This window comes from Lagopus leucura, unplaced genomic scaffold, assembly GCF_019238085.1.
Source record: "Lagopus leucura isolate 7727_CA_CO unplaced genomic scaffold, USGS_WTPT01 Super-Scaffold_100159, whole genome shotgun sequence".
NCBI classification, from domain to species: domain Eukaryota; kingdom Metazoa; phylum Chordata; class Aves; order Galliformes; family Phasianidae; genus Lagopus; species Lagopus leucura.
In genome coordinates, this window is record NW_024962335.1 from 17,037,459 (window position 1) to 17,065,073 (window position 27,615).

The window sequence follows — 27,615 nt, forward strand, 5'->3', positions numbered from 1 at the left end:
TGAATGGCTGACAAATTTAAAAGCATGTAACTGAATAAAAATCTGAGTAACTGTTATGTGTGCAATCTAGAAACAGTTATACCTTCCAATTGAGAGGATTTGTTTCTAATTAATATAAAAGCTGTTTATTTCAATCCTAGGCAGGCAGTATTTAAATACAACAAGTCACCTGGGAGTTTCATCTAATGCACTTTGTGGAAGCTGTTATGCTGCTCTGAAATAAACCCCACATGAAGGAACAATACTTGCTTCGTTCTAAGAACAGAGCTAGTCTCTGCATGTTCTTTACTTTTTTTTTTTTTTTTTTTTTTTTTTTTTTTTTTTTTGCTATTTCTTCTTTATTCTGAGCATACAAAAATATTCTTGGCCTAGTTCCTGATGAAGGAACAGTACAAGATGCAGTGCTACTGCAATTTCCTGTATGTTTTATTGCCTGCATATCCTTAACTGTCCATTGGCAGCTCCCACTGGGGAGAGATGTCATGTATGCACTGAACAAAAAGGGAGCCCTAACAAGAGGAACATATGGTGCCAGTAAGGCAGAGAGATGCACAGGGATAGGCACTGTGCTGTTGAGCAACATTTTCAGACTGAAGTTACTGGTTTATAGAGTTTCTGGTAATTGCAAGGCCACGGCTCTGTTTTCTTGTAGGAACATTTGAAATGTACTTGTTGAGATCATTCTAAACACAGTAATGAGATTTGGTGGGGTTACAGAAGTTCCCAAAAACTTGTCCCTAGAATAGTCATAGAACTGTGGAATCATTGAACAGCTTATGTAGGAAGGGATCTTAAAAATCATCAAGTTCCAACTCCCTGCCTTTAGGGGGCTGATTTTTTTCCCTTGCTTGGTAGGGTGATATGGGAAAAAATAATATCCTGATGATTATTTTTTTGTCAAATTAAAAATGAATTCAACATTTTTTTGCATAGTGATAGGGTATGGAAAAACTTCTTGATTTCATGTGAATCCATCCTTTATCAGCAGCAATCTCTTAAGTTTTTCCTTCTATTTTTTTTTTTTTCCCAATTTCTTCCGATCTCCTTGTTCCCTGTTTGTATATATTGTGGTGACAGACAGACACGCAATTCATAGTGGATCATGCAACTCATAATGGATCATCATCTCAGGATCAATCTAGGCCAAAGAAAAATCAGGCACACTGGTGCATGTTGGCACTGGTAATTCTCTCTCCATTTGTAATTCCCTGGGTAGGTTATGAATCTTTGTTAGGTTTCAATGAAAAAAAACACAAAAACAACATAAAACATAACTATTTTTAGCTATCTGATGGTCTGGACCAGATTCATCATTGAGACTCAGGCAAGGTTTGTCTAATAAGTCTGAGCAAGGAGTCAACAATTACCAGTTCCATAACTCTCCCCTGTTTAGCATGTTGCCTATGGACAAATTAGCTACTTACTGAGGGAACTGAGGGAAGCCAATGCCTTTATTTCATTTTCCCCTGGCTTAGCTGTAAAGTTAGCCTCATGTAAGTCTCCCTGGTTCTCAACTGCATGCTAATGAGGTGCTTACTGAGTATTTCTTCCTTTCCTGGAGAAGAGCAGGACCCAGCATTGCTCATAGCAATTGGTACTTCTCCATTTCACCCTTCTCTTAGCCCAGGTACAGGGCTTAGCTTGAGGCTGCTGCATGCCCACAGCATAATCCCCAGAAATAACGCAAAGCAGTAGGTGAAATCAGGAGCTCTGTCTCACTGGTGCGTTTTGTGGCACTTCCATCATGTTTCAGGACAACCAAGCCTGAGTTGTAGAGAAGAATGGCTTTGTATCAGAACTGGCGAGCAAGGAATGTTATGGTCCTGGCTCATTGAAGTGTTTGTTATGCAGTCAATTCCTATTTACGGGGAATAAATGAAGCAATTTAGATAACAGAGGAATGAGGCGAAGCCTCATTTGTCTCTCTTTTTCCTGCATAAAAATAGTTCCACTGCCTCCTAACACACATTTCTGTGTATGTCTGTATTTTCCTGTTTGTTGTGCCTCTCAGCAGACACTTCACACTGTGCATTTTTTGATGTGTTGTTAAGCAAGGGGAGATGATTTCCTGTAAAAAAATGATAAATCCCATGGAAAACTGGGGTCCACACTCTGGGTGAAAATCTTTTGGATGTTGACTGCTGACTGAAATATAAGTGAAAGAGTTCATCAGGTTTTAGGATGCCTGGGCTCTAATATGTTGGGTAGCTGGTGGTGCTGGAGTTCTTGAGAAGTTTTGTGCTATCTTCAGCAGCACACGGAATAGGTAAGTCCTCCATAAACCACAGCTGCACTAAATTGGGTGAGACCATTTCAGGTTGAACCACATGCCTTGGGGTGAATCCAGAAGGAATCACTGTCAGTGATCAAACACTGATATATTGACATGCCCCCTGATCTTGCTGTAATTTGAGTCATTTATGAGTCTTTACTTAGCAGAGACTTAGAACCACGCTCACTTCAAGCCTGAATTATCTTTCTGCCTGAAGAGCAGGTGGCCAGTCAGTGCTCAGGTGGGGATTATTGCTGCTGACCGTGTTAGAAGGCTTGCTGTGCACCTGCCTCCTCCTTGTAACAAGCACACAGATAAAGAGAATCCGGTTCCCTGGCACTGCCAACCAACCCCGCCAATCTTTCAAAAACAAATACTCAACCTTGACTGTAAAATAAAATAGAAAATAAGAGTTACAACTACCTTCTATTGACTGTTGATTGACCTGAGCACTCTCCAACAGTGAACATAAAAGATTAGATATCACTTTCCATACAGGTGTTTAAGCAAATGATTTTTCTTCTTACCAGGAGGCTGAATTGTTCAAATTCTGGAAAATGTCTGTGTGCAGCTTTGTAACAGGGAAGTATTGCCTTATGCCTTCAAAGGTGGTGATTTACGATGTGTTGTGCAATCTTTCCAAAATCAAGAGTTTTATTAAAGCTTAGCAGTATACACTAAAAGGAGATCTCTGACATTGTGCCTGTATTTACAGGGCAAATACAGGAACAGACTTCCTGTGAAATGAAATGAATTACTCAAAGTGAACTCACATAGGAAACAGACAGCGCTCTCAATGGAAGAAAAGTCAGGTTCTTCTCCTTAAAGACTAGAACAAGTCAAGAGAAACTCCAACACATTTCAAGTTCCATGTGATAAAATGATCCTGAGGAGATAAGAGTGAAAATAGTTTCTGCTCAGAGGAAATGTATAGAGTTCATCAGAAGAAAACAGCATTGGCTCTCGTGTGTAGTTTTGAAGCCCAAATTCAATAATGATCTTCCGTAAAAAGCTGTGAAAATAACAACTAAATAAATTATATGGAGGAGTGTCCCTTTCTTGCAAGAAAAATTTCCTGAAGCATCAAAATTGTTCACCATGCTATAAAAAAATTTTAAAAGACCAATTCTCAACAAGCACAGGTCATTCCATTCAGTAAAGACTGTTCTATATTCTTCACATCTAAGTCCAACAGTGATTTCTGGCTCCTTTCTTTAATGGCTTGCTGTTCTTCAAAATACTGAGCTTCTCCATTTTCCCTTCTGTGCTATTGAAAGCAGTTTTTTGCAAGATTTAGGGACAAAATTTATGTCCTGTAGTGATGAATCACCACTGAACAGATACTACTGCAGGTGAATTGCAATGCTAGATAAATTTTCCTTGAACAAAAAAGGATTTATAAACTTGCACTTAAGAACTAATGGGAGGAAAAAAAAAGAACAAAAAGGTGGGCTCAGCTTCAGTTCTCAGCATCAAAGGGAAAGAAGATAGTTTCTTAATAAGTGGTAATCCTATAAAAGACTCATCTTTCCTGATATATATCAATAAAGAGGAAGAACGAGTCTGTCCCTTTGCTTGTTGCTACAAGAAAGTGTTATTTCAGAGGCTAACTGTCCTAATTTGAAAGCCTTGTTCATTGAACAGTTGAAAGAAATATGCTGTGTAGAGATTGCTACCTGGACAAAGACAACGTATTTTACTAATTGAGACAGTTTATTAGCAGAATGTTGCTGCTGTGATCTAGATCCTTGTGGCTACTTTACATCAAGAAGAAAGTTACACTTTACTTCACCAATGTGCTCCTGTAGTGCTCATTGATAAAGAGCAGCTAATGAAGAGACAATTGTGCTTTTGTTGTTGTTGTTTCAGGGCACAGCCTTGCAATGGTCAGTGTGCACTGGGAAGCTATTAAATGCATAGTGATGAACACAAGACTAAGTCCATACTGCCTGTTGAGGATCTCAACAAGGTTGTACTTGGGGCCTGCCAGATCTGCATGGACAGATGTGAGATGGGTCTGGGTCAGGTGTGAGCTATGAAGAGCTAGTCCTAGGGCTCCTGCCTGTGCCTGGCTCTTTGCTGCTTCCATGCATGCATGCAGGGTTGAGGTGAGTGGGCGCACACACCGCCATCATGGCTGGTATGGCAAACAATTTGCAGTATAAAGACAGTAATGTGATCTAGTCCTTTTTTTCAGTTTCGTTTCAGACAGCTCTATCTAAAACTACATTTCCTCTCTTTCATGCAGTCACTTTCTATCTTAATTTGGGGAAAAAATGTCCTATTTCTTCATTGGATTTTTTCCTAAAAGGATTAATCTTTTTCTCAGTTATTTTGAAAATATTTTTGTATGATTTTTCTTTCCGTGGCCAGTTTCAAAGCTAATGTTTTGGGCTGGGAGATGATGATTTAAGACTCGACACCTCTTGGTTTCAATATTCCTCTTCTAGCAAATTCTACAAATCACAACCACTCATCCACCCTGAAGAGGAAAACATTGAAGTCTTTTCTGGAGTTCACTGCAGGATGACTATTCATCAAAACAGAAATGTTTCTATTATTATCTGTTTTATCAAAACAAACATCTTAGTTGTTACATGAGGACCAGGTTTCCCTTTGGTCCATCCTGATATGGTACTGAGTTTTTCTCTGTACATAATACCTGTAGGCCCCTGTTAGCACCAGTCTGTATTTTTGTGATTTGTTTTAATTGCCAGTGATTTATCTAAGTAGGAATAGATTGGCTGGAATTGTTTATGACATTTTCCAAACTTCAGGCTGTAATATTTGGGATGATTGCTCCCAGCTGGGATCACACATCTGAACCCGGAGGATCAAACTGTAACTCAGTGCTCTATGTGTTGGGCAGCTATGAGGTCTGCTCTTGTTTTTTGTATACGTCTCACACTGTATTACTAGCCAGATCTTCACTAGAGTGAGTTTGTTCACACACATCTCCATTGGCTGTGGGAGATGTGTGTTCAGCTCTTCCCTCCAATAATGCAGGATTGAGATCTGCCTTTTCAGTTTCTCACGTTTCTGCCAACCATCATAACCTTAGACTAGTCCAAGGTGGCTCTGCACCAGTGGACAGAGGCTGCAGTCCCAATTGCACTGTACACCCATGTGCTGCAGCAGACAGGAGGAGATAAGCTACTTAAGGGATTGGGCTCCTGCAAACTTGCTTTCTCTCTGGGCCAAGGCCAGCTTAGGCTTTCCAAGCTCTCACTGCATCCCTTGTTGTCCAGCTCAGTGCTGCCTTCATTCAGACCCTGTGGCAATGTCATGAATTAGACCCAAAGGATAGGTGATAGTCGCAAGCCTCAAGACAAAAATGTATTTAAAAAGTCAGTGCCTATCCTTTGGTATTGTGTTTGTCATGTAGGACTATTTCGGAGAAATCTAAAGAGCTTCAGTCAATACTAAATGATAGGAGCAAATAAAGTCTTTTTCTGCTTCAAACTATCTCAAACAACAAATGAAAAGCAAGAAAGGGGAGGAACAGTGGAGAGTCTTATCATCTGCATGCTTGGCTAAGCCTCAGACAGGGTGAGAGAGATCAGGGCTGCATTGTCAGGGAGTTCAGTGAAAAGACACCCTGTTGGCTCTGAACTTGCTAGTCCAATCCTGTGTGTGTGCTGACAGAGTTCTGAGCCCAAGCAAATATGCCTGGCCGAGAGGAAAAGCCTGTGTGTGTGTCAGGCTGATAAAACTGCCGATCCTGATGCAAGTGCATCTGCATGGCAAAGTGCTCCTCCATGCAGGTGGACAGCCCCTATGGGTCCATGCTCCCTTGGGCTAGGTCTTGTTTCAGACTGGCTGGGAGAACGGGCAGTTTGTTATACAAAACTTCTTTTCTCCCACCTTGTGTCTGTTTAAAATGTTAGATCTATAAAGAATTTTTTTTTCCTGGCATATCTATGTTTATTTCCCATAAGAATTACTAATTAAAGTGTTTCTGGAGATGTTTATGGGTGGAAAAATGACATAGAGCATCACAAAGTGTCACATGGACTTTGGAAAAGTTCATGCACAGTACACCCACAGAGGCCCCATATACCATTTCTCTTAGCTATCTTGCAAAATTCTAAGAGCACTGACCAGACATAACATCTCAGAATCACAGCATAGCTCTACATTCATGCCTGCAGCCATTGTCCTACACAGCTCAGGTACTGGCCAGGTGAGTTCTGCAGCACAGAATCCAAAAATCTGTTGCTTCTGGTGCAGGAAAGGTGCTGTTGAGACAGAAGAGTGTGTCAGTATAGTTAATCAATAACCACATTGACTAAGCAAGCTTTTGATGTAGGAGATATTAGATTAAATTTTGTGGCTGAAATCTGTGAACCTTGGCCTTCCTTTAGACCTGTGTAGAGTTAGTCTAGCATACAACCAGTCACTTTCAATGTGTTGATGCCTTGCAGGTGTGTCTACCAGCTGTGGAGCTGTGTCATCCTGTGTCATCCTTCTTATGAATTTGCCTTTCTAGCCATCTTATCGACTCTTGCTTGAAACAGCTTCTTCCATGACCAAGAATTGAGCACTGCAACTTGGTGAACTTTATCTATCATGTCCAGACAACACGGAGTGCTTTTCCATTCCATCAAGAATCACAGCTGCATACACCTGGCAGTCGAGGTTATAGTATCATATCAGCCAGGCCATCACTTCTGCAATCTTCACTGGCAAAGGAGGCCGCTGTTCTGTAGCTTCATGCTGGGGCACATTGGGACACAATTTATATAGCTTGTTAGGCCTTGCTGAACACGACAAACTGGACATAAGAAGGCATTATAAGTACTGGGTGAATGCTCATGTCTTTGCTGTCTGTTGGAACAGTGTTAAAATAAAACTCCTCTTGACACGCTTAGATATATAAGCATGGTTTCCAGGTAGGAAAGCGTTCTGAAGTTTTTAAGCCAGGTGATTTTAAAAATCCTCCCTTTGAAACAAAAGGAACTCGGCAGGGATTTTGGCTGATGCATCTGCGAGGCAAAGAGGAATATATCAGCATGACTTCGTCTCTGGCTCCTGGGGATGGTTCCGCGCGTGGGAAACGCGACTGTGAGAGCACCGGCCAAGGCGCGGTAATGCGGGCGCTGTCCGTGGTGCTGCCCCTACGGCCGTGCGGGTCGGGCCTGGGTGGGTGTGGGGTAGGGATGCCACCGTGGGTTGTGCAGGGCTTTGTGCATGTGGACCCGAATCTGCTCAAGAACATGCATGCTCACACAGAAAGGTGGGTAAGTTACAGATTTTTCCAACTAATAGGCATTTTGATGACACTTAAAGTCCGTAATTCCTTCTCAGCAAATTAATGTCTTCATCACACTCAAAAGCATATTTTGCTGTGACAGAGTAACTAAAATTGCAAACAGCACGAAACATGGCAACACCTTTGTTTATCGCAATAGCATCCCTCTGAAAAAGTGAGAACATCTAGTTCTACTATTCATGTTTAAAATTTGTAACATTTTTGTATCTTGTCATCATAAACACAAGCAGAACTCTCATTTCAAATTTGGAAGTCTTACAGGTCTGCAGTTTTTGAACCTGCCACAAGGCTGAGAAGCCAGTGTGATCTTCAAGAAACCATACAAGTTACAATTGCCTTTATATACATCCATTCCCATGGTTAGAAATGCTACACAGAACATAGATGTGGAAGACTATTTTAACATAAATTGAAATATTTTAGACACCTTCCAGAGATTCTGGTGAACACTTTTTTCTCTGCTTGATTGTGGCAGAAAACAGAACTTGGCCCATTAGTCATTATGGTCATTATGGTATTTCAGTCAGATAATAGAAATGCTGCTAGTTGTTTAACATCTTGTTGAGGAAAACAACAATGACAGCTTCCACAAACTCACATTTTATTATTTGCTGCCAAGTTTTATTCATTCCTGTGAGTGCAGGTACAGACACTTGCGTCATCGGCAACCTAGGCATGGGACTATATTTTTACTCTGTTTCTAGGATTTCAGAGAAACCATCCAGCAAGGGGAACTTGGCAAAGGCATTCAGCAAAATCCATCCCATAACTGATAAGGTGTGTCCTGTTGCTGCACTCCATCCCCGGGTGGCATTTCTTCTGTTGTTCACCATTTAGAATCTGAATTGGACAGATGTGGCCTGCTCCCTGGTGTGTGCTGCTGATGGCAGGCACCTCTTGATACCCATGGTGCTGCTGTGTTGTGACCAGCTAACTTGGGAATAATAAGCTTTATCACAAGAACCGTTTCACTGACTGCAGAATATTCCCCCCACCTGGTATGAAACTGCTATTTTTGGTCTTAAATTCCATCACTCCTTGAGGTGATGGGAGGGTTCTTCATGGATAACTCATATTTCATGACATTCATTTACAAGATCACAGAGTTATCCAAATATAATCACGGCTAAGTCACAGTGCGGAGCCATAACCCTTCTGCTGTGCCTCCCATTGTGTTTTGATGGTGTGCTGTGAGATACCAATCCATTTCATAGGATTCCAATGCAGAGAACATGAAAGGACTGTTTTGGTTTGCAGGATGTCAACAGCAGCTGTTCCAGCTCTGGAGCACCATGGAGGCAGCTGTTGGTGGGCTTTGCACTCACTGAGGACCTGGGGATGCTGTTCTCATTGCCTTGCTATGCTCTTGGTTTGAACCCTTCAATGTCTGTTTGCTGACCTTTGTGTACTTATCATCCTCTTATCTCAGTGAAAGGGACAAGTAGTTCTTGCCCCTTTGTTTCAGAAAATGCTTCATTGTCTACACAGTTTTCTAACTCAAAATAGATAAGGAAATCATTTCATCATTATTTGTTAGTTTGGCTTGTTGTTAATAGGGATCTAGGGCAGCTGCATGCAGCTCTCAGATTCCTTAGAAAACTTTGGGCCTTAAATACTGAAGTAATGTCTCAGACAGAGCAGAGAATGAGGATGCACTTTGCTCTCTCTGACTGGTGAGATTAACAAGTGAATGTATAATGTGTTGCCTAATGACAAGAAAATATATCCAGTGATCAATTATCCTTCAGTTTCATCACTTTGCTAATAGGTCATATTGAATTTATGGCACCATCGGATGATATATATGACCAAAACTGGGGATTTGATCTCTCAGGGAATGGGACCCAAGCCTACATCCAGGCTTTCAAGAGCAGAGGTGTCAGAGGGGAGGTTTAACTCTACTGTCCTCCTTAGCAGATTCATGCTGCTAGTCCGGAAGTAAATATAAAGTGTGAGGGGTATTATACACCACTAAGAAAAATCTAATTTGCACCGTTTTTTTGCCAGAATGACTTGCAGTCTAATACTTTTTCCTATACCACCCCTACAATGCAAAATGGGTGATTATCCCTACTTCGTAGGTGAAATCTGAAAATACAATGAGGCAAAGTGTAAGGCCAAATGATGAGCTGAGGACACAGCAACTTGGCTTTTACAGCTTTCCTGTCACTGTATCACATCTGTGTACATGCAGGAAAGGTGCCCAGCTTCACCTGTACCCATTTTAGAAGCAGCTTTCATCAAAGGTTGATGATCAGGATATGGGAGGTGAATTGCACTTTCCACAAAAGTATCTTTGTCAAGATAAATACCTCTCTGTGAATCAGACTGACAGCAGGAAAGCAGCTGAAGATACGGTCTGGAGCCTCAGCCCTGCAGGACTGTTACAAATATTACTGTCCCGACCTAATGAGCTACCACTGATCCTAAACAATGTCTGGGACAAAAGACTGGAGGGGGATTGGCTGCCCTTACCCTGCTGCCAGCAGACTTCTGACAACCCATTAAGGTTATAGCTATTCAGGCCTGTTCAGACAGCCCCTTTTTTTGTCTATTTTTTTCCTTCTTCCTAATAACTCCCAGCTAATGAGCATACAGTGTTATTTTTTATTTTGCACAAGGAATGTGAAGATAAATAGGAGCATGTGCAGGCTCTGGAAATGAAGTGAGGTGGCTGTGAAGCCCTCCTTGCAGAGATGTGAGGTGCATCCTTGTAGCCGAGGGAGCGCAGCCCTGCCCTCTGCTTCCCCAGCTTTACAGAAATGAGCAGGGGAGAAGAGACCACGCCAAGACACAGCTTGGCATGTGCCTTGGGCTGCCGGCACGCCTCGGCCGCTGCCCTCGCCGTGTGCCTCCCTCCCGTCCTACCGCCAGCATCGCAGAAGGCTCCAGTCTCCAGCCCTGTGCCCCACTTCACTCATGCTTTACTAAGTGATTGGAGTTGCCCTCTTCCTTTTGCGCCTTCCCACCTCCTTCAAGCTCCCTCTTCAGCGACAAGCAGCATCACTAATTGCTTTTTAGGGTCTCTTTTCTGCTCTCTGTTCAAAATTCACGAGGCATTCCCTGGTCCCATTATGCTCCTTTCTGAACCTTTTCAGCCTCTTTTACAAACTTAGCACTTTCTGTGCTTCTCTTAGCCTATGCAAAAACAAAACCCACAAAACTTTGGATTTTTTTTTTTTTTTTTTTTTTTGGCAAGAAGGCCTCCTCCCTCCCTCCACACCCCCCTCCCCACCAGAAAAGCACACGCACGGGCCCGCCTCCCATTGAATGGGGGGCTTTGTGCGGGGAATTTCCGGAACACAGCCCAGGGCTGGAGGCGCAGTGTGAGTGGAGGGGCTTTGGGCAAGGAGCCTCCCTTAAGCCCACCCCATTACCACGGTCACTGTTTGCCCTGGGCTCTCTAAAAGGACTATTGTTGCCTGTTGCCAGGTATTCCCTAGCAACACTTAAGCCAAGCTGCCTCCTCTATTTATGGCAGAAACTTTTCAATGGTCTCCAAAACACGTGCTTGTCAACTCAGGAGAATACCTTCAAATAGACACAGAAGGGAAAAAATAATCCCAAGCGCTTGCTTTGGTTGAAATATGTGTGTTGGGGGTGTTTTTCGATTTCTTGTCATTTACCTTGGATCAGAAACCCAAGCAATTACAATTTGAAAAAAAATCCCTCCCCATCACCCCCTCCCAGCCCCAGTCCCCTGCACTGCCCAGCCTTCCTGCTAGCAGGTGGGTTGAGGGACTGTTATTGGATGGAGTAGCTTTTGATACATTTGGAAACTTTTTGCACAAAAGATTCCTTCGCTGTTTTAAGACAGATTTTGATTTCTTTGTGTGTATCAGAGCCCTTACGGGAACTACAGCGCTTGCTGTGTTGGCTGCTGGTGAATGGCCTTCTACCAAGGGGAGTGTAGGGTCAGAGAGAGGGGCAATTGTGAGTCTTTACAGCATGGGTGTAGCACCACTGAAATAGAACACCAATCAGTTGAGATAATCACTTGAAGTGGATGTGAAGTTTGAAGGCATATCCATACATTTATTCAGGAAGGACATACTTTCTTGCTTGCCTTTCTGGAGTCAGTTTGTGAGCTATAGACAGTCAGCAATTCAGTCAAGTTCAAGGAAAAAAACAGGTTGCTGCATCTCCAAAGGCCGCATTCATATTTTGGTGATTGAGTGTAATGAAGTGACAGAAGAGCTCTTCAGGGCAACTTGCTCTTGGTAGAAACAGTCTTTACTGTTTGTGCAGATATCACATCAAGGACTTTAGCACAGGCTGGTGTTGTTGTCAACTACATTTTACTACCTTTTTACATATCACAGTCACCAGTGGGGAAAATCTTAACAGATACCAGAAAAACTGAAGGTATGCACAGGATTTATGAAGGCAGTTGAAGCAGCATGGTACCAAACTAGCAGTGAATTTCGATAGAAAGTGAGTGTCTCTCAGCTGCCCATTCATTTACTCATGCTGGCATTGGATGTAGTTCTGCTATCATGAAGGATAACACACTGCTGCAGCATTAGCACCCTGTCCAGAGTAGCCTGTAGTCTTCCCATCTGCAAATTTATACTAGTTTTTCAGACACATCCTTTAAAGCTTCAGTACATCAGCATGACATTCTGGTTTTCAAAGCAATTGATTCTAAGTTACTATTGTCTCATTTTGGATGGACTTCTTCTGTCCACTGTAGCTAGTTCCTACACTTTCTTTACATGTCAGATTTTTTTACTCATTCCCTGCGTCCCTCTTGATTGTCAGTCCCTCATTCATTGAGTTTTGTTCTTGTTTCCATCCCATCAGTCTCTCTTCTCACCTATTTTTTTCCCCACTCTCACTTCACTATTTCTGACATTATTTCATCCCTGAGTAATTTCTCCTTTAAAACACTTAGCTTCTTTCCTTTTTGATTGGCTTTCCAGTCCATCAAGTTTGCCATTTTGTTATTATGAGTCTTTTCTGTCTCCCATCCACATTTCGCTATTATTTTATCTTGTGAGCTTCATATATCCAAAGTTGCCTTTCTGACTATGGCTCAAATCTTCTCTAAGGCCTGTCTGCATCATGCAGCTTTGTTGTCATATTTTACTATTTACTATTACCACTGTAATCTAAGGAATTCACATTTTGTAACAATAGAATAAAAGCAGAAGAAATTACATGATTTTAAATAAGATCTGGGGGACTTGTTTCTCAGCTGTAGCCTCCAAGCTGTTGAGTGATTCTTTTATGACCTGTAACTATGGAAGCTGCTCAATCAAGCAGTATCATCTTGTTCCAAAATGACAAGCACATTTTGCAGTGGTAGTACATCTTTTCCTAGGCGTGTATGTAGATGTCTCCATAGAAAGAAAATATAATATACCCACCTGTCTGCAACCAGCACCGGTGCTTCTGCATCCCTGTCTGACACAGGGCAGCCTGTGCTCTCAGCTCAGCCTTCATAAACTCAGTTATGTTTCTGTGTTATAGAAGTACTGTAATTAGAAGATGCTGCATTTCCTGTGTTAACATATTCCCCTGCAGAGCTTGACATTAGAGTGAATGTAAATGGTTTCATGAAGTGCAAGATTAGGGCTGTTTAAATAATTGTTGTAATTGAAAATATGTGTATTATTATGTCTCAAGATGTTTTAGATTAGATTAATGAAGTTCACATCTGGAGGAGCAGACATTAACCCTTTATGTGATCCTGATCCCTTAACTAGGTAACAGAAATCTGAGGCTCAGATTTCCAGTTTAGCTCTCATAAGCCAAATTATCTTAGCTAAGAAAAATATTTTGACTTACTCCATGATAGTTTTGCTATTATCATGTGTGGCCAAACGCAAATACAGCAAAAACTGTCAACTAGTTTGATATTTGAAAATCTGGCCAAATAGCTTCTGTTAAGACCTATAGACTACACAAGACCTAGCAGAGACTCATCTTGCCCTGAATTTAGTTAGCAAGCAGAATAACAAGCATTTGAAGGGCAAAATGTTAATTTCTGAGATATACATGGTTGGACTTTCCCACACAGGCAGTGTGGAAATAGAATGTTCCTATTCCTTAAGACTTCTCTCACAAGTTCTTCTCTATTTTAGTCCCATGATCATGTTTTACCTATTTGCGGCATATAAAACTTAAAACGAGGCATAGAAGAAATGAATTCCTTCCAGAGAAACTCACTAATTGTTCAATACATTTTATAAACAAGGGTTAACTTCTAGCTCCTTTTTTTGCAATTGTCTGGTAGGCATTATAAATAAGTTTCTGTAAATGGTACAAAAAATGTTCTTTCCCATAGAGATACAGCTCTGGACAAGGGGTCCTACTGAGGACAGCTTTTTTCAGAAATAGCTGTGATCATCCCTGTTTGTACCAAATTGTGTACTCAGGACTTCCAAAATAACCCATGGAAATGCTTTCTGCAACTGCCAATCAGTTCGGAGAAAAAAATAAAATGAAGCATAGTTGTTTTTTCTTTTTAGATCAAAGAAATGATCTACTAGTTCAGATATTTCATGTACATATGAACTAGTGATTAAAGCAAGGTGATTCTGGGACAAATTTTTCACTTCTGGTGAAATTCATGCTTTTCTCATTGCACTGTAGAAAATTTTACTTTTGTCAACATTCCTAAAGATTTAGTACTTTTACCTAAACTCACTTTCTCCCTCATCGGAGGAAAGTTGGCTTAAGTCACTCACAGAGTGCAAAACACATTAGCATGTGCCTTGCAGCCGTGTTTTTAAAAACTCTGAACTTTTTTTTTTTTTTTTTTTTTTTTTACATGCAATTTGTGAGCGTACAGATAAGTGAGAAACACTGACTTGCTTGCTCTGTGAGCAGTGCTAAGACACACAAGGAAAGGTAAACTACCAGACCTGACCACTTCCATTCTTGTCACTGACTTCTTTAAAACTTGAGCCCTGCCACTCCAGAAGTGCTGAGCCATCACTCAAGACCAGTGTATTTCCTCCTGGGACACATGAAGTATAGAAATTAACCAAGATCAAAGTTGGAGCAATTCCTATTCCTCCTTTGTTCCTTTTTGGAACGTAAACTCTGTCTACCAGTTACATTTAATATGTATGCGAACTGATGGTGACCTTGGTATGACACGTCCCCATAGACATAGCCTCTTTCATACTACTGAGTCACCTAGTTTCAAAGAGAATGCTTACTTCTCTATGTTTTCCATCCTTACGGGTGTTCCACACTGAGCAGTATGCAGATATATGCATACACAAGCACCGCCTGGGACATTACAGTTTACAAAAATGCCTTGCGATGAGAATTTGGAGGAAGGAAAGCCTACCGTTCCTGTCAGTATTCAATAGTAAAGATTGAGCCACACCTCAGCTGAACATTTTCTAAAGGCTGAAATGGTTTATATAATTTTCCCTTCCTTGTTCATGATCCTGTTCTGTTTTTCCGTTTTGAGACAGAAACACTTCAAAGATCTTGTTCTAGCAGGCTTCCAATCTGACTAGATAATGTGCTAAGAAATACGATGGACGGTTGATTTTCTCATCCACACTCTGATTCAATTTGTCGATATACATGGTTCTTGTCAAGTGTAAAGTCAACTTGCTCAGATAGCTGGAAATAGGACTGAATTTGCAAAACTCCTTTTCAAAAATTGATTAGTAATTGCAAATCTTCAGGGTGAGATATCTTGAAAGAGTTTGTTTCACATAAAGTGTTGAAAACCTCCTTGAAGAAAATAAAAGCCTTGAAATGTTCCCTTTCGCATTCAGGCACAGAGGTCTTCACACACTCTTATGACCTCTGAAAATCTCAATCCAAGTCACCTTTAGGCAACAGTTCAGACTGAGGTCAATAAACACAAGGAACTGAGAGCTGATGATCAGTGTGAAATAAGGATGACCTCCTCATGCCTGCCTAGCAGGCGGTTGGCTGTCTCTCAGAAAACACATCCCACATTTCAAACAGCTGCTTCCAGTAGAAAAGCCAAGAAGTTAATTGTTGTAGGGACTGTTTTTCTCCTCAGCGTTGAGCTTTTCACAAAGGGTAGCTGAGAACTAAGTCAGTGGGAATCCTCATCTTACTGTCATCCTAGTTACTGCTAGTGTGGCTGGGAAGGTTCAGAGCAAGCTTCACTCACATACAAGTAACTAAGGATGTTTTAAGTTAGTGTTCATTGTCTGTCAACTTCCTTATCCTTTTCGGTATCACCCACTGAATCTCAAACAAAATATTTCCTCTGAATTTCCTTCTCTGGTTCTTTTTCTTCTGTGTGAAAAGTGCATACTTTTGCTTTGTCCTAACTTTCACAAAGCCAAAGAAGAGGAGTCCTGAGCAGATTTAGAGATGTCATCAATCTGAGAAGACAGGTACTGACCTTCAGAGGCCATGGCATCCGGAGAGTGAATCCTGAGAGGTTCAAGGGCTCCTTGCTGTTGTCCTTGTATCACTCCCTGAGATGGTAGGACATGTTTCACAAAGGCCAATGCCCTGCTGAGCTACATGGGAGTCAGCTTTTGCCTCTTTAAGAGGCACTATCTTTCAGTCCCTGATGAGTTCTTGCAGTTCTATGTAACCCCTGCTTCAGGGATGATAACCACAAGTTAGAATAGCACCATTTAAAGATTGTTGACCCCATCTCTTGCCCTGAAGGCAGCATCAGTTATACAGCCATTCATAGATTAATAGACTTAAGTGCACAGCAGCACTATCGTTGCTTTACAGCAGTGTGCTCACAGTTGATTTTATTTATGTATGTATGTACTGGGGGAAAGGATTAGTTTAAACCTACAAAAGTAGTACCCTTGTGGTGCATTGCTCCAGGTTGGCTCTGGGACTATGGGTGACCCCCTCTATACAGAGATGCAAGGGTAAATTCTGTGTTGCTAGAGTGTACCCATATCCTGAGATTTCTGACTTGTTCATATGCATCAGTAGGAAACTGTGATGGCTCTGAGAAAGGTTGCTATTGCTTGCAGCGGAAAAAGGCTTTCTTCCCAAGCAGCTTGGAGACACTTTGGTCTTAACTCTGGACATAGACTAAAGTGTTCTGGTTTTGCTTCAGCCTGGATATGGAGAGTCTGTGTATGATACCATGAAGACATCTCAAAATTAGTGTCTTGGAGCATTAAATATCAGAATAAGAGATGTCCTTCATTATGACAGTACAATTTTGTTATAAGTGTTCAGCAATAGCACAGTGGAATTTTAGCCTTGATTACAGCTTCCAGGCACTTCCATAATAGCAGTGGTGATTATGTTAACAATAACAACAACAATAATAATAATACAATGTACTGGATGAGTCTGCTCCGTGCTCCTTCAATTCTCCTTTCCTCAAGTCTGACAAAAAGGAACCTCAGACTGAATGGATCTTTAAATGTGACCACAGTGAAATAATACCAGACCTCCTTTGGTTGATTGATTTGTACAGGCTGCATCTAATAATTAATAATGGTAGAAGAAACACAATGAGATTATACTGTAATCTTTTTCATGAGGTAACTGAAGTCCTTCTGAAAGCTGGATCCACACGTAGCTCTGTCCTCACCTTCCCTGCTCACATTTATTTTTATTGAAAGCAATGTCACAAAAAGGAACCATGGATTTTCTGAAGGGACTCTCATCAAGATACATGTTTTGAATGAAAAAAAAATTATAAAATGGTTGTTTTATGAACAGTTTTTGACTGGATGAAGATCTAATTGAAATCTATAGAGAAATGTTCATAACCTATTCCCATATGGAAACTGGATGAAGACAAAGCTTTTGCTTCAAAATCTGCTTAGATTTTCAGATTTCATTATTGCTGTGGATTTCTCAAAGATTAACTTTTCTCTTTCAAACTGCATTAATAGCATTAGGCCTCAATTAATTAGATTCAAAATTTGGAAACAAAGAAAGTATTTTGTCTGTATAATGACTGAGAAGCCATGTAGTGAGATCTTTTCTTACCAGCCTTTTTAATGATTATTTCAGTCCAGATTTTTTTTTAAAGGAACCACTGAAATCTAGGCTTTGAATTTTGTAAATGAGCCTGCTGCCCAACGCACTTCTCAGCAAGATAAGGGCAGAATGGCATTTGCAGAAATGCTTAGCTATCTCTCTAACAATCCTGCTTGGTTGTGGGCCCCTTGGTAACAGCTTGGCAAATCTGCAAAAGGAATGCGACTATATAGTTTGTGTGTGGATTGTTGAGTCATTATAGCCTCCAAATTGCACAGCAGATCATTAATCATAGGCCAAGATAGGCAATCACTGCAGAAACCTGATGAAAAGGCTCCAGAATAATGCCTGCTAAATCATGTTTAACATGCAGACCTTGCCTGTGCAGATATAGAAAGGGGGAGGTAAGGAAAAAAATCATTCCCCTTTTAGGAAAGAAAACTTCTACTTATCTTTGATTTGCATTCAGCCCTCCCTCAATAGTCCTTAAGCCTGTTATTTAATTCATTTTGGTGCCAGGTCCCATCACAAAGCAAAAACCCTAACCAGGACCTATGCAGTCTATGACCTCCAAACCCCCTGTCTTTTCTTGTCAGTTCTATGTCATTTGTGCAGTTGAACTCCACCAATTTGAAATGCTGACCTCTTCCATAGACAACCTTATTCTCCTTGAGTGAAAGAAAGGGCCAAGGCCTACAGACCACTCAAGCGAGAGATGGCAAGAAAAGAGAAAAGTGGTTGACTCGTAAATCAATTTCCACAGCCCACCCAAAACCCACATGGACAATAACAATGGTATTTTTTAAAAGTTGTGTTGTTGTGGTTTTCTTAATTGAGCTCATTCTCCTTAAAGAAAGTTTTGAGCTAAATAAAATTATTTGACCGGGATGAAAAATTAGACCAGATCCTACTCACAACCCTCTTCAAATCAGGGTATACTTTTATCAGACCTCCGTTCCCACTTGTCATCCCAGCAGAAAAGGAGAACAGCTTCACCAATAGATCTTTGTCCACACTGGGAGAGGTGATAATAGCTAAAGAAAGAGAAATATCAAAAATCTCATATTTCACATCCTATGGGTCTCATTCTTCCCTTGTTACTTACTCAGGAAGACTTCCTGCTCCTCAAGTAGTCTCACTGGATTTAATGGTTGTGTCTTTACTGCTCTTAAAGAGCAGCTGTAGAAATAGGCTTGAACACATCTTGACTATATACCCCCAACCCTACTAGTAGCTTTGAGTTTTTCAGCTGTGGATCTGTCCATGATGTTTCTACTGGACTGTTGCATCTCTGGATTTAGGACCAGTACATCCTTAAATGACATGACCATCATTTTCTACATTCCCAACAGGAAACAGCACTCCTCCCAAACCGAGCTTATGTCTCCATCCTTCTCTCCAAGGACCACAGTCCTTCAGAGCACAGGAAGACATGCCTCTATTAGTATCTATTAGTGGTGGCAAGTCAAACCCTTGCACTGAATATAACAGATGAATCTTTCAAAATTTCCCATTGGCCAGGCTTATTTTATGTGCATCCACAGCTTAATGCTGCATACAACACGTCCATGGAAGAAGAAAATCTTTTGGAGGCTACTGAATTCAATAGCATTGCCTTTGGCTGTCATGGTCCTGAAGGACTGCCTGGAAGGTAGTATCACAATTTCCTCTTTCTCTTCTTTTTCCCCCCAGCCTTTGACATTGGCTCCTTCTGGACTGTTCATACCTTTTCCCCAGTTCTCTTTCTCAAAAGAAAATCATACTACAACGTGATCTAAAACTTCTTGATACCTTACAAAGAACATAGAGTGTTATGTGTGGTTAAGGAGCTAGGAAAATTACTCCATCAGAAGAGAAGTCACTACAATGGCAGATTAACTCCTTCAGTGAACCTGGCCTATTGCACTGAATTTGCTTTAAATTACAAATACTGATGGGATGCAGTTAAGGAGAGTTTTTCCTCATCCAGGAAAACAGATGCTTTGAAGGAATTATCCTGCAGAGCCTGCTCCACTGATGTGCCCCCATCAGTCCGCGCCTGTGTGCCCTGTGGCTTACCAGCTCCAAATCCTCAGGCAGAAGGAAGATTTGGAGCTGTTTATACCACTTGACCCTCCATACAGATGACTTTCCATCATCTGGGGCCAGCTGATGCTAAGAAGTAAATTAGATTCAGGGGCATGCCGTCTCACTTCTCAATGGTGTTTTAGCATGAGAGCCAGAGTCCATAGAGCAGGGCTCATCACACGCTGCTATGGCAGCTGGAGCTAAGGGGAGTGTCAAGCTCATTACCTTTAATTATACGCCCACCAATGGAGCTAGGTGTGCTGGAGATAGATTTATTGGTGGCCAGCACTTTTGTCTGGGAGTGAAGCTCTATGTTAATCTTCAGACAAGACTCGATGTTATGCAAAAGGAAGAATTCAACAGGAAACAGATGCATGTGGATAAAAATAATCAGTGCTTTCACAACTTGCACCTCTAAGTGCAGCAGCATCTGGAGCAGCTGAAAGAACAGTTCTTCCCAATCTCTTTTCTACAGGAAACCAAAGCCTATAGCAAGCAGTTTGTGTGTGTCACTCCATGTCAGTGAAATCTTTGTGAGTTACTAAAATACTCTGTAGTAATTTTGTTGGCTTTCTTAATCTTGCTTACCCCAATAAATTAGAGCTGATTTTATTCTAGATTGTATGAAATAATGCACCAAAACCTGTATTTGGCTATATTTATTAGTATTCCAACAAATACTCCCAAAAACTCATCTTGCTATACTATTTGACTTGGAGTGTGGCGCAGCATTTTTCAACAGTCAGTGTGGTCTACTCGAAAAAAAAGGATCACACCTTCAAGGGAGGCGAAATGCAATAACGTAGGAGAGAACTTGCTCCATCAGGCTTCCTGGATAGATAATGTGCATCTTGAATCTGTCCATTAATAGGTAGGTCTTTCGGTAAAACAATCTCAAATGCATGATGACCAAATCAGAAGAAGGGGGTCTGTAGACTGTTTCCTGTTGACTGCTGTTCAAGTGAATACTGGACAGGTAAACTGGCAAAGTCAAGAATAACTCATTTGCCATTGAAAATGGGAACTTTGTTGCGTAGGATCCTGGAGGACATGAAGCTGTTTCTGAACTTCTGAGCTCATCAGTATTTATTAGTTATGGCTACCAACTTGGCGATGGTATCCAGTGTGCTGGAGGATAAGGGAGAGTTTGCAGAGCAGAGAGAGGGAAGGACCTAACAGAATGCATTGACACTGTAAACCTTGTCTTTCCTGTGTCCATTGATTCACATTTTACACACTGCTATTAGAAGTAGATGGAAACTCTATATTGGCACATCACTGAGGGAGCCAATTTCAACTTCCTGTTTTCTTCAGCAAAGTGATTGCAAGGATAGGTGTGAATTGTCTCAATTGCAGCAGCAGGCAGCTAGAAGGCATGTATTTAATGGTGATGTTAATAAGGCAAATGCTCCCTCCGGGTCGTGTCTCACAGAAGTGGCTGTGCAGTCATGCAGTCCTTACTTCTTTTCATGCTGTGGTGGCATCTGGCACAGCTAGATCCTTGTTTGGGTTATTTAATTGCTTCTTTGCCTGCCTTATGCAAACTACATTTGTAGCTGGATCTGATGTGGACTTCTGGGCACTCGGACCCACTACTGTAGTACATTCAATAAATGCTCTGCTCCATCCTGTAGGCAGTATTTCACACAGTCACCCAGTGACTTTATTCAGTTCACTGGTCTCCAGTGTTATTGTCACCCTGCAGAATTTACCAATACAATTTCACCAAACTAAATTAGTCATTGCAATGTAGGTGTATGGAAGCTGTCCCAATTTGGAAGGATTCATTAAAATTCTCAGAATAGTCTCCTTGTCAGGACTCTTGCCTTCTGTCTGGGAAGTATTTCAACAAGTCTGTCCTACTGTTGTGTTAATTAAACATTGTTCTATTTATAAATGCTCTATTGGTCAGTAGCAGCTCCACACACAGAGAGTGAGAAGGAGCAGTGGTAACTAAAAGGGATGTGCCAAGAAAGACAGAATTTGGCTGAGCAGAGAGCCAAGGGACAAGTTCATCTGAGTAGAATGCCCCTTGTGGACCTGTCATTGTCCTCATCACCTGCCACTTCAGCCACAGTGGACTTCTGACAAGGAATTTGGAGGGGGGGGGAGGGAAGGAGGTTCACTTGCTGCTTCTGTCAGCAGCTATTTTATGTCTGTCTGTTCATACATCATAATCCCTTTGTGGCAATTACCATGTGGTGTTGTTGATGGCAAAAAACATATCTTAGGAAAGGAATCAGTTAGATGGAAGGATAAAGCCACGGGTGGGTTTTAAAGATGGGCAAGTGCAGCCTCCAGCCCTGTTCCGGGCTGTCGAACCTGGTTTTGGATGTGTCTGCCTACTGATGCCAATTCACTGTGCTCCTGATTTACTCCTCAGTATCCCTGCTCCATGCTGGTGCCCATCCAGCAATGAGTGGCATGGCTGATAGGTGGGGAGCCTCCCTCTCTTTTCTGATTACTGTGACTTTCTACTCCTGCTTCTTGTGTTGCATCCTGTGATACTTCAGGTCCACTTCTTCCCTCTTTCTCCTACATCAGGAGCAATCACCAGCATTTTTAATCACCTTCTACAGGTTCACTGACCTCAGAGGCAGAAGTTGGCCATCATTCTCACCATCATACCCATAAAAGATAGGCCCTAAATCTTTGGTGAAGTCCAAGGGAATTTGGATTCTGAAAGTGAGGACTGTGCTTTTGCCTTGGCTCGCAGGTCTCCATCATTCACCATACTGGTCAGGGTGGTGAAAATGCCTCAATGATGACTTATGCAGCGGGGTATGTAACCTAGAAGCTCATTCAAGCTCATTCAACTCTGAAGCTGCTGTGGCCCCAGACAGAACAGAGGGCAAAGAAGTGGAGGAGAACAAAGCAAAAATTTGGCAGAAGAAACAAGGCCCTACTGGGCTCATCCGTGGGCATTTATGTCTGGAACTTTACCTGGATGCTCAGTTCCAACTTCAAACAGTTGAGCATACAAAATCTGTGAGGATTACATGAAACTTTTGTGTTCATCTTGTGGCAACACTACCAGTGAGAGAGAGACATAAGAGAGGCAACTAGGATTATTTGAGTTTTTTGGGGGGCAGTACTGCCAGTCAGACAACTGTCCTTGCTCTACAGGGCTCTCTGCTGGGCAAAACTGCATGAGATGCATCACTGTTACTTAAATGTGTCCCACTGCCTATTCTTGAGCCTCCTGAGTCAGCAGCTCCAAGGCACAATTTGTGTGGCAAGGAGGAATGTGCACAGAAAGCGCTTAGAAACTTCAAGCAAGTTTTTGAAGAACTCTCTTCATCTGAATGACTGAAGGCGTTATCAGTGAACAAGTGGCTTGTAGACCAACAGTTGGAAATGATCCCCTGTACGTTCTGAAACCTATTGCTCACTCAATGACTGCACAGTAATGGATGTGGCAAGAACTGTGAGTTCTGTGCCAACTCTTTGTTGGGATATCCTTGGCGATGCAAAAAAGAGGTGCTGAAGCATTTGTTTAGGTCTTATAAACACCTCGCTTTGCTCCACCAGCCTCGTGCAAAACCCCAGCACAGCAGGGCAGACACCTTGCCGTGCTGTCCCTGATATGATACAGGACATGGGACTTTGCTCTCCCATACTGTCACTCGGGTGCCTTTCAGGAGCACCGCATTCACCTCTCAGAGTGCACACGTGAATTATTGTTTACTCGGTAACAAATCAAACAAATTCCATCTCCTATTCAAAGCAAATCGTAGCGATAAAAGAGTGCTGATTTCCAGTATTATTAACGCTGATGAATGTCTTCCCTCTGCTTGACTGTCTCTATTTCATGTACAGGTGGCTTTTCTTTTCTTTTTTTTTTAAGCCATTTAGAAATGTCATCGCCACTTAATTAGCAATGCATTGTTACCTGAAAGTAAAAGCAAGCCTATCTTAAGCCATATGGAAGGGGTTTAATCTGTGCTGTCACAGTATAATCCTGGTGAGATGGATTCCTTTTTCAGTCAAAACTGCATTTCACACTTTACCAATATAGGACTTTTCCTTTCCTGTTCAAGAGTAATAAAGCTCTGCTGTGCAACAAGTGCAAACTGGAGCAGCTCACAGCTCCGATTGACAGCAAGAGGGAAGAGGGGGGAAAGCAGTGTGGCAGTGGGAAAGTGGGATGACCCCATCCTAAAAGGAAACTATGGGCTTTTGTAAAATTGGACCAAATGAGCTTGGACTCTTCTTCAGGAGGCAGTCACGATCCCTATCACTAGGACCTGGCCTATACAAACAGGGCTGGCTATAAGAGTCTTTGCAGTCTTTGTTTTTCCTTCCCCAGAGCAACTGGGAATCCTACATAATGGAATAATAGAATCATATAATCATTTTAATCGGAAGGGGACCGTTCACAGAATCACAGAATCACAGAATCACCCGGGTTGGAAGGGACCCCAAGGATCATGTAGTTCCAACCCCCCTGCCTAGCAGGGCCACCAAACATACACATTCAGATCAGGTTGCCCAGGACCCTGTCCAACCTGGCCTTAAACACGTCCAAGGACGGGGCATCCACAACCTCCCTGGGCAGCCGTTAAAGGTTATCTAGTCCAACTCCCCAAGAGTTTAACTTCAATCTCCATCAAGAGATTATAAAAGCAGAAAGCAAGAAAGCAATGTGTTGCTGCAAGATGAATGACTAGCAGAAAACCTGGGCAACTTGAATGTGGCAATCATTTGCAGGGCCCATGGGAAGACTGAAACACATGGCCTGATAGGTCACGTTTTCAAAGGAATTTTTCTCCCTAGTATCTTCCAGATAACACAGAGGACAACATAAAGATGTTTGCCTGGATGTTTTTGGGAAGTGAAGTTTTCTGGAAAAAAAGACTATTGTGACTGTCCCTTTCCTGGGGGTTAGGTGAAGATCACAAAGATTGAAAGTGCTCAGAATGACTCAAAAGGAAACATAAGTTGTCTTGCCTCCTGTATTGCCAGGGCACTGACATGCACTGGCTCTTTCCATAGAACCTTGCTCAAGAACAGAGTCAGAGTTTCAATGATCTCCTCTCCCTGTCACCTTTTGCATGTTCTCCCAGCGTTACACACCTGTGGGCACCTGTGAGGAACAGCTAATGGTCTCTGTCTCACGTTTCTAGTTCACAGGCTAAAACAGACTGAGCCAGGACCAAACTATATGCAGTACCTACACAGCTTCAACTCAAGACTATGTCTCATCACAAAAAGCAGCTTTCCCTTAGTCACCCCCTTCCTTGAATTTTTACCACTGTCTCCCTCTGTGACTAACATATCTACCAAGGTAGACGGAGAAGGAGATCTCAGGAAACTTTCCCCTTACCCACTCATTGTCTGTGTCAGCCCATGAAAGCACCAGTCCTCAGGGAGGTTCCTTATCCTCTTACATCCTTTTGGGGCTACATCTGGCTGCAGAGCAGCTGAATGTTGTAGAGGAAGCAAGCTCCATATCACCAGTTTGCATTGTGCTGTCCCAAGGTGTGCATGAGACAAAGGAGACAAAGATCCCATCACTATAGCCAGAGCTCCTTTGCCATGGGATACAGAATCACAGAATCATTACCATTGGAAAAAACCTTTAAGATCACCCAGTCCAACCTGCAGCCCATCCCCACCATGCCCACTAAGCACGTCCCTCAATGCCACACCCACACAGTTCTGGAACACCTCCACGGATGGTGACTCCACTACCTCCCTGGGCAGCACCACTCTTTCAGAGAATAAATGTTTTCTAATATCCAACCTGAACTCCCCTGGCACAGCTTGAGGCCATTACCTCTCATCCTACCTCTTATAGGGCTGGAGACACTCCTTATTTTTAGGCATTCAATATTTTCCTGTAATGCTGTCTTTTTTTTTTTTTTTCAACACACATGTGACATAATGCCCATAACTCACAATAGTATTATCTCCCACCCTCCACCCCCCAGCAAATGCTGCCTACAGAAGCTGTGGTGTACTGATCTGCTCTTCAGTATTGACATAGGCAGGTATGTGCAACGGGACAGCAAATGCAACAAGAGCGTAGAACAGATTCAAGTGGTGATCTGGGACTTCGCTCACAGTAAGAATCACAGAATCATTTGAGTTGGAAGGAACCTTAAAAGCCACTTAGACCAACTCCCCTGCAATGAGCAGAGACACCCACAGCTAGATTAGGTGCTCAGAGTCCCTCCAGCCTGACCTTGATTGTCTCTAGGGATGGGGTATCCACCACCTGTCTGGGTAACCTGTACCAGTGCCACACCATCCTGATGGTAAAAAACTTTTTCCATATAAATACAGGTGCAGAATTCTGTTGTAATGTAAATACTTGGAAAAATCCCTGTTTTCACCAGGAAAGCCCAAGTCTGTATGTCTACATACAGACAGTGATGGCTTTCAATAGCTGGATGCACAGTCTCTCTGGGAGATCTGTTCCAGTGCCTCACCATCCTTACTGTGTATTGTATATTATATTGTATATCTCATTCTTTAGATTTTCTTTGTTGTTGTTATTGTTGTTGTTTTAGGAAAATGCATTAAAAATGTACCCCAGACCCAATAATCATATGTACAGTTCTTTTTCCCTAGTGTAATATCTACTGTCGAAGGCACAGAGCTATTGAAAGCTATCACTACTGGGCATCCACATGGCATGGAAACTTGGATGCCAGATTTTGGAGGGAGCGGAATACAGAAGGTGTAGGAGCTGTGCTGTGTGGCTGTTTCACCAAACATCTCACTAGAACATTGCAGGAGAGTGCAGGGAAAGGCTGAAGGCAGCCAGAGGCGGTGTGAACGTGCATTACTGTCCTGGGAGAAAATGTCATTTTGGTGCCTGAAACAGAGAGAGAAATACGTAAAGACAGCATCCAGATGCAGGTTCTTTTCCCCTCTTTTTCTAGCCTAGGGACGAACTGCAGAGCTGTTTTTGCAGCCCGGCCTGTCCGCTTATCTCTCCGCGGCTGCCCCCCTCCCCTCCTTCCCTCTCCCTCCCGCAGCTCCTGAGGGTGGAGGTGCGATTCGCTATGCCACTTTTTTATTTCCAGCACGCTTGACAGGCTGGGCGAGGAAGGCGTTAATGTTTTCTGACAGGCCCCCTCTAATTGTTGGAGCTTTTCTTCTCTGCCTTTTCTGTGAAATTCTGACTTAGGCGAGCAGCATAACAAAATGCTCTGGCATTGAAATGTGCGCTTGCACTACACTGGGCCGGGGAAACAGCATTATTCATGAAGATTTTCAGCTGTTTTTGTCTTTTAACTAACCTTTGAGTTTGATCAGAGGCGAGCCGGGCTCCCTTTCTCAAAAGGCGGTCTTGGCAACCCGACAATGGAGCCAAACTGTTTTCCCTGTTCAAGAGATAACTATGCCGTTGAGTTGGTACATGGGGAAATTAATCTTCAGGCGCATACAAATGATAGATTTAACTCGGTCTGCAATCGCCTGCATGGGATTATTAACAGGATGGGGGTAAGGAGCAGTAAAAAAATCGGGCTGGGGTGGGCAACGTGAAATTAAAGGGGAAAAAAAAAATCCCAACCCCAACACCATCATCTCTTTCGAACGCATAAAGTCCGCGATTGATTCCTCACCACTTGCCTTTTGCAGCAGGAATTAGCCCCGCATTGTGCGGGCTGACACGCCAAAAGCGAGCCCGCTCGAGGAGCAAGAAGTTGCGGCTCGCTGGGACTGACCGGGGGGCTGGGGGAGGGCGATGGTGGGGGGGCAGTAAGACCCTGCGTGTCCCGAGTGACGGAGTTGCCTATGGCCGGAGAGATGCAGGTGCTCGCTCTCCTCGTGTGCCCCGGGACGGGGAAACGCGGGGCTGCGCGGTGGTGCGGGGCGGGAGCGGGCGGCACCTGCGGCGGGCGCACGCCACCCCCGAGCCTGCCGGGCTTCCCCCCCCCGCCGGCAGAAAGGCTGCGGCGTGACACGCGCGGGGGCAGCGCTGCCCGCTGCCTGCCCGCCGCGGCGGCCCCCCCCAGGAGAGAGCATTCAAAAGGCAGGAGCTGAGCGGCGGGAAAGAAGGGAGGGGGAGGAGGGGAGGGGGGTAAAAATAAGTGAAAAAAAAAAGAAAAAAAAAGGAAAAAAAAAAAAGGAA

At 42.7% G+C, this 27,615-nt stretch overlaps 1 protein-coding gene across 1 annotated transcript in view; it reads left to right on the forward strand.

The window, feature by feature from the left end:
• The first annotated feature begins 7,362 nt into the window (after nt 1-7,362).
• The window catches only part of PAH (phenylalanine hydroxylase), a 71,647-nt gene continuing 51,394 nt past the window's right edge, over nt 7,363-27,615 (forward strand). Inside the window, exons 1-2 of the mRNA XM_042889948.1 lie at nt 7,363-7,508; nt 8,249-8,321. Coding sequence (XP_042745882.1) covers nt 7,363-7,508; nt 8,249-8,321 — 219 coding nt within the window. The remainder of the gene's footprint in view (nt 7,509-8,248; nt 8,322-27,615) is intronic.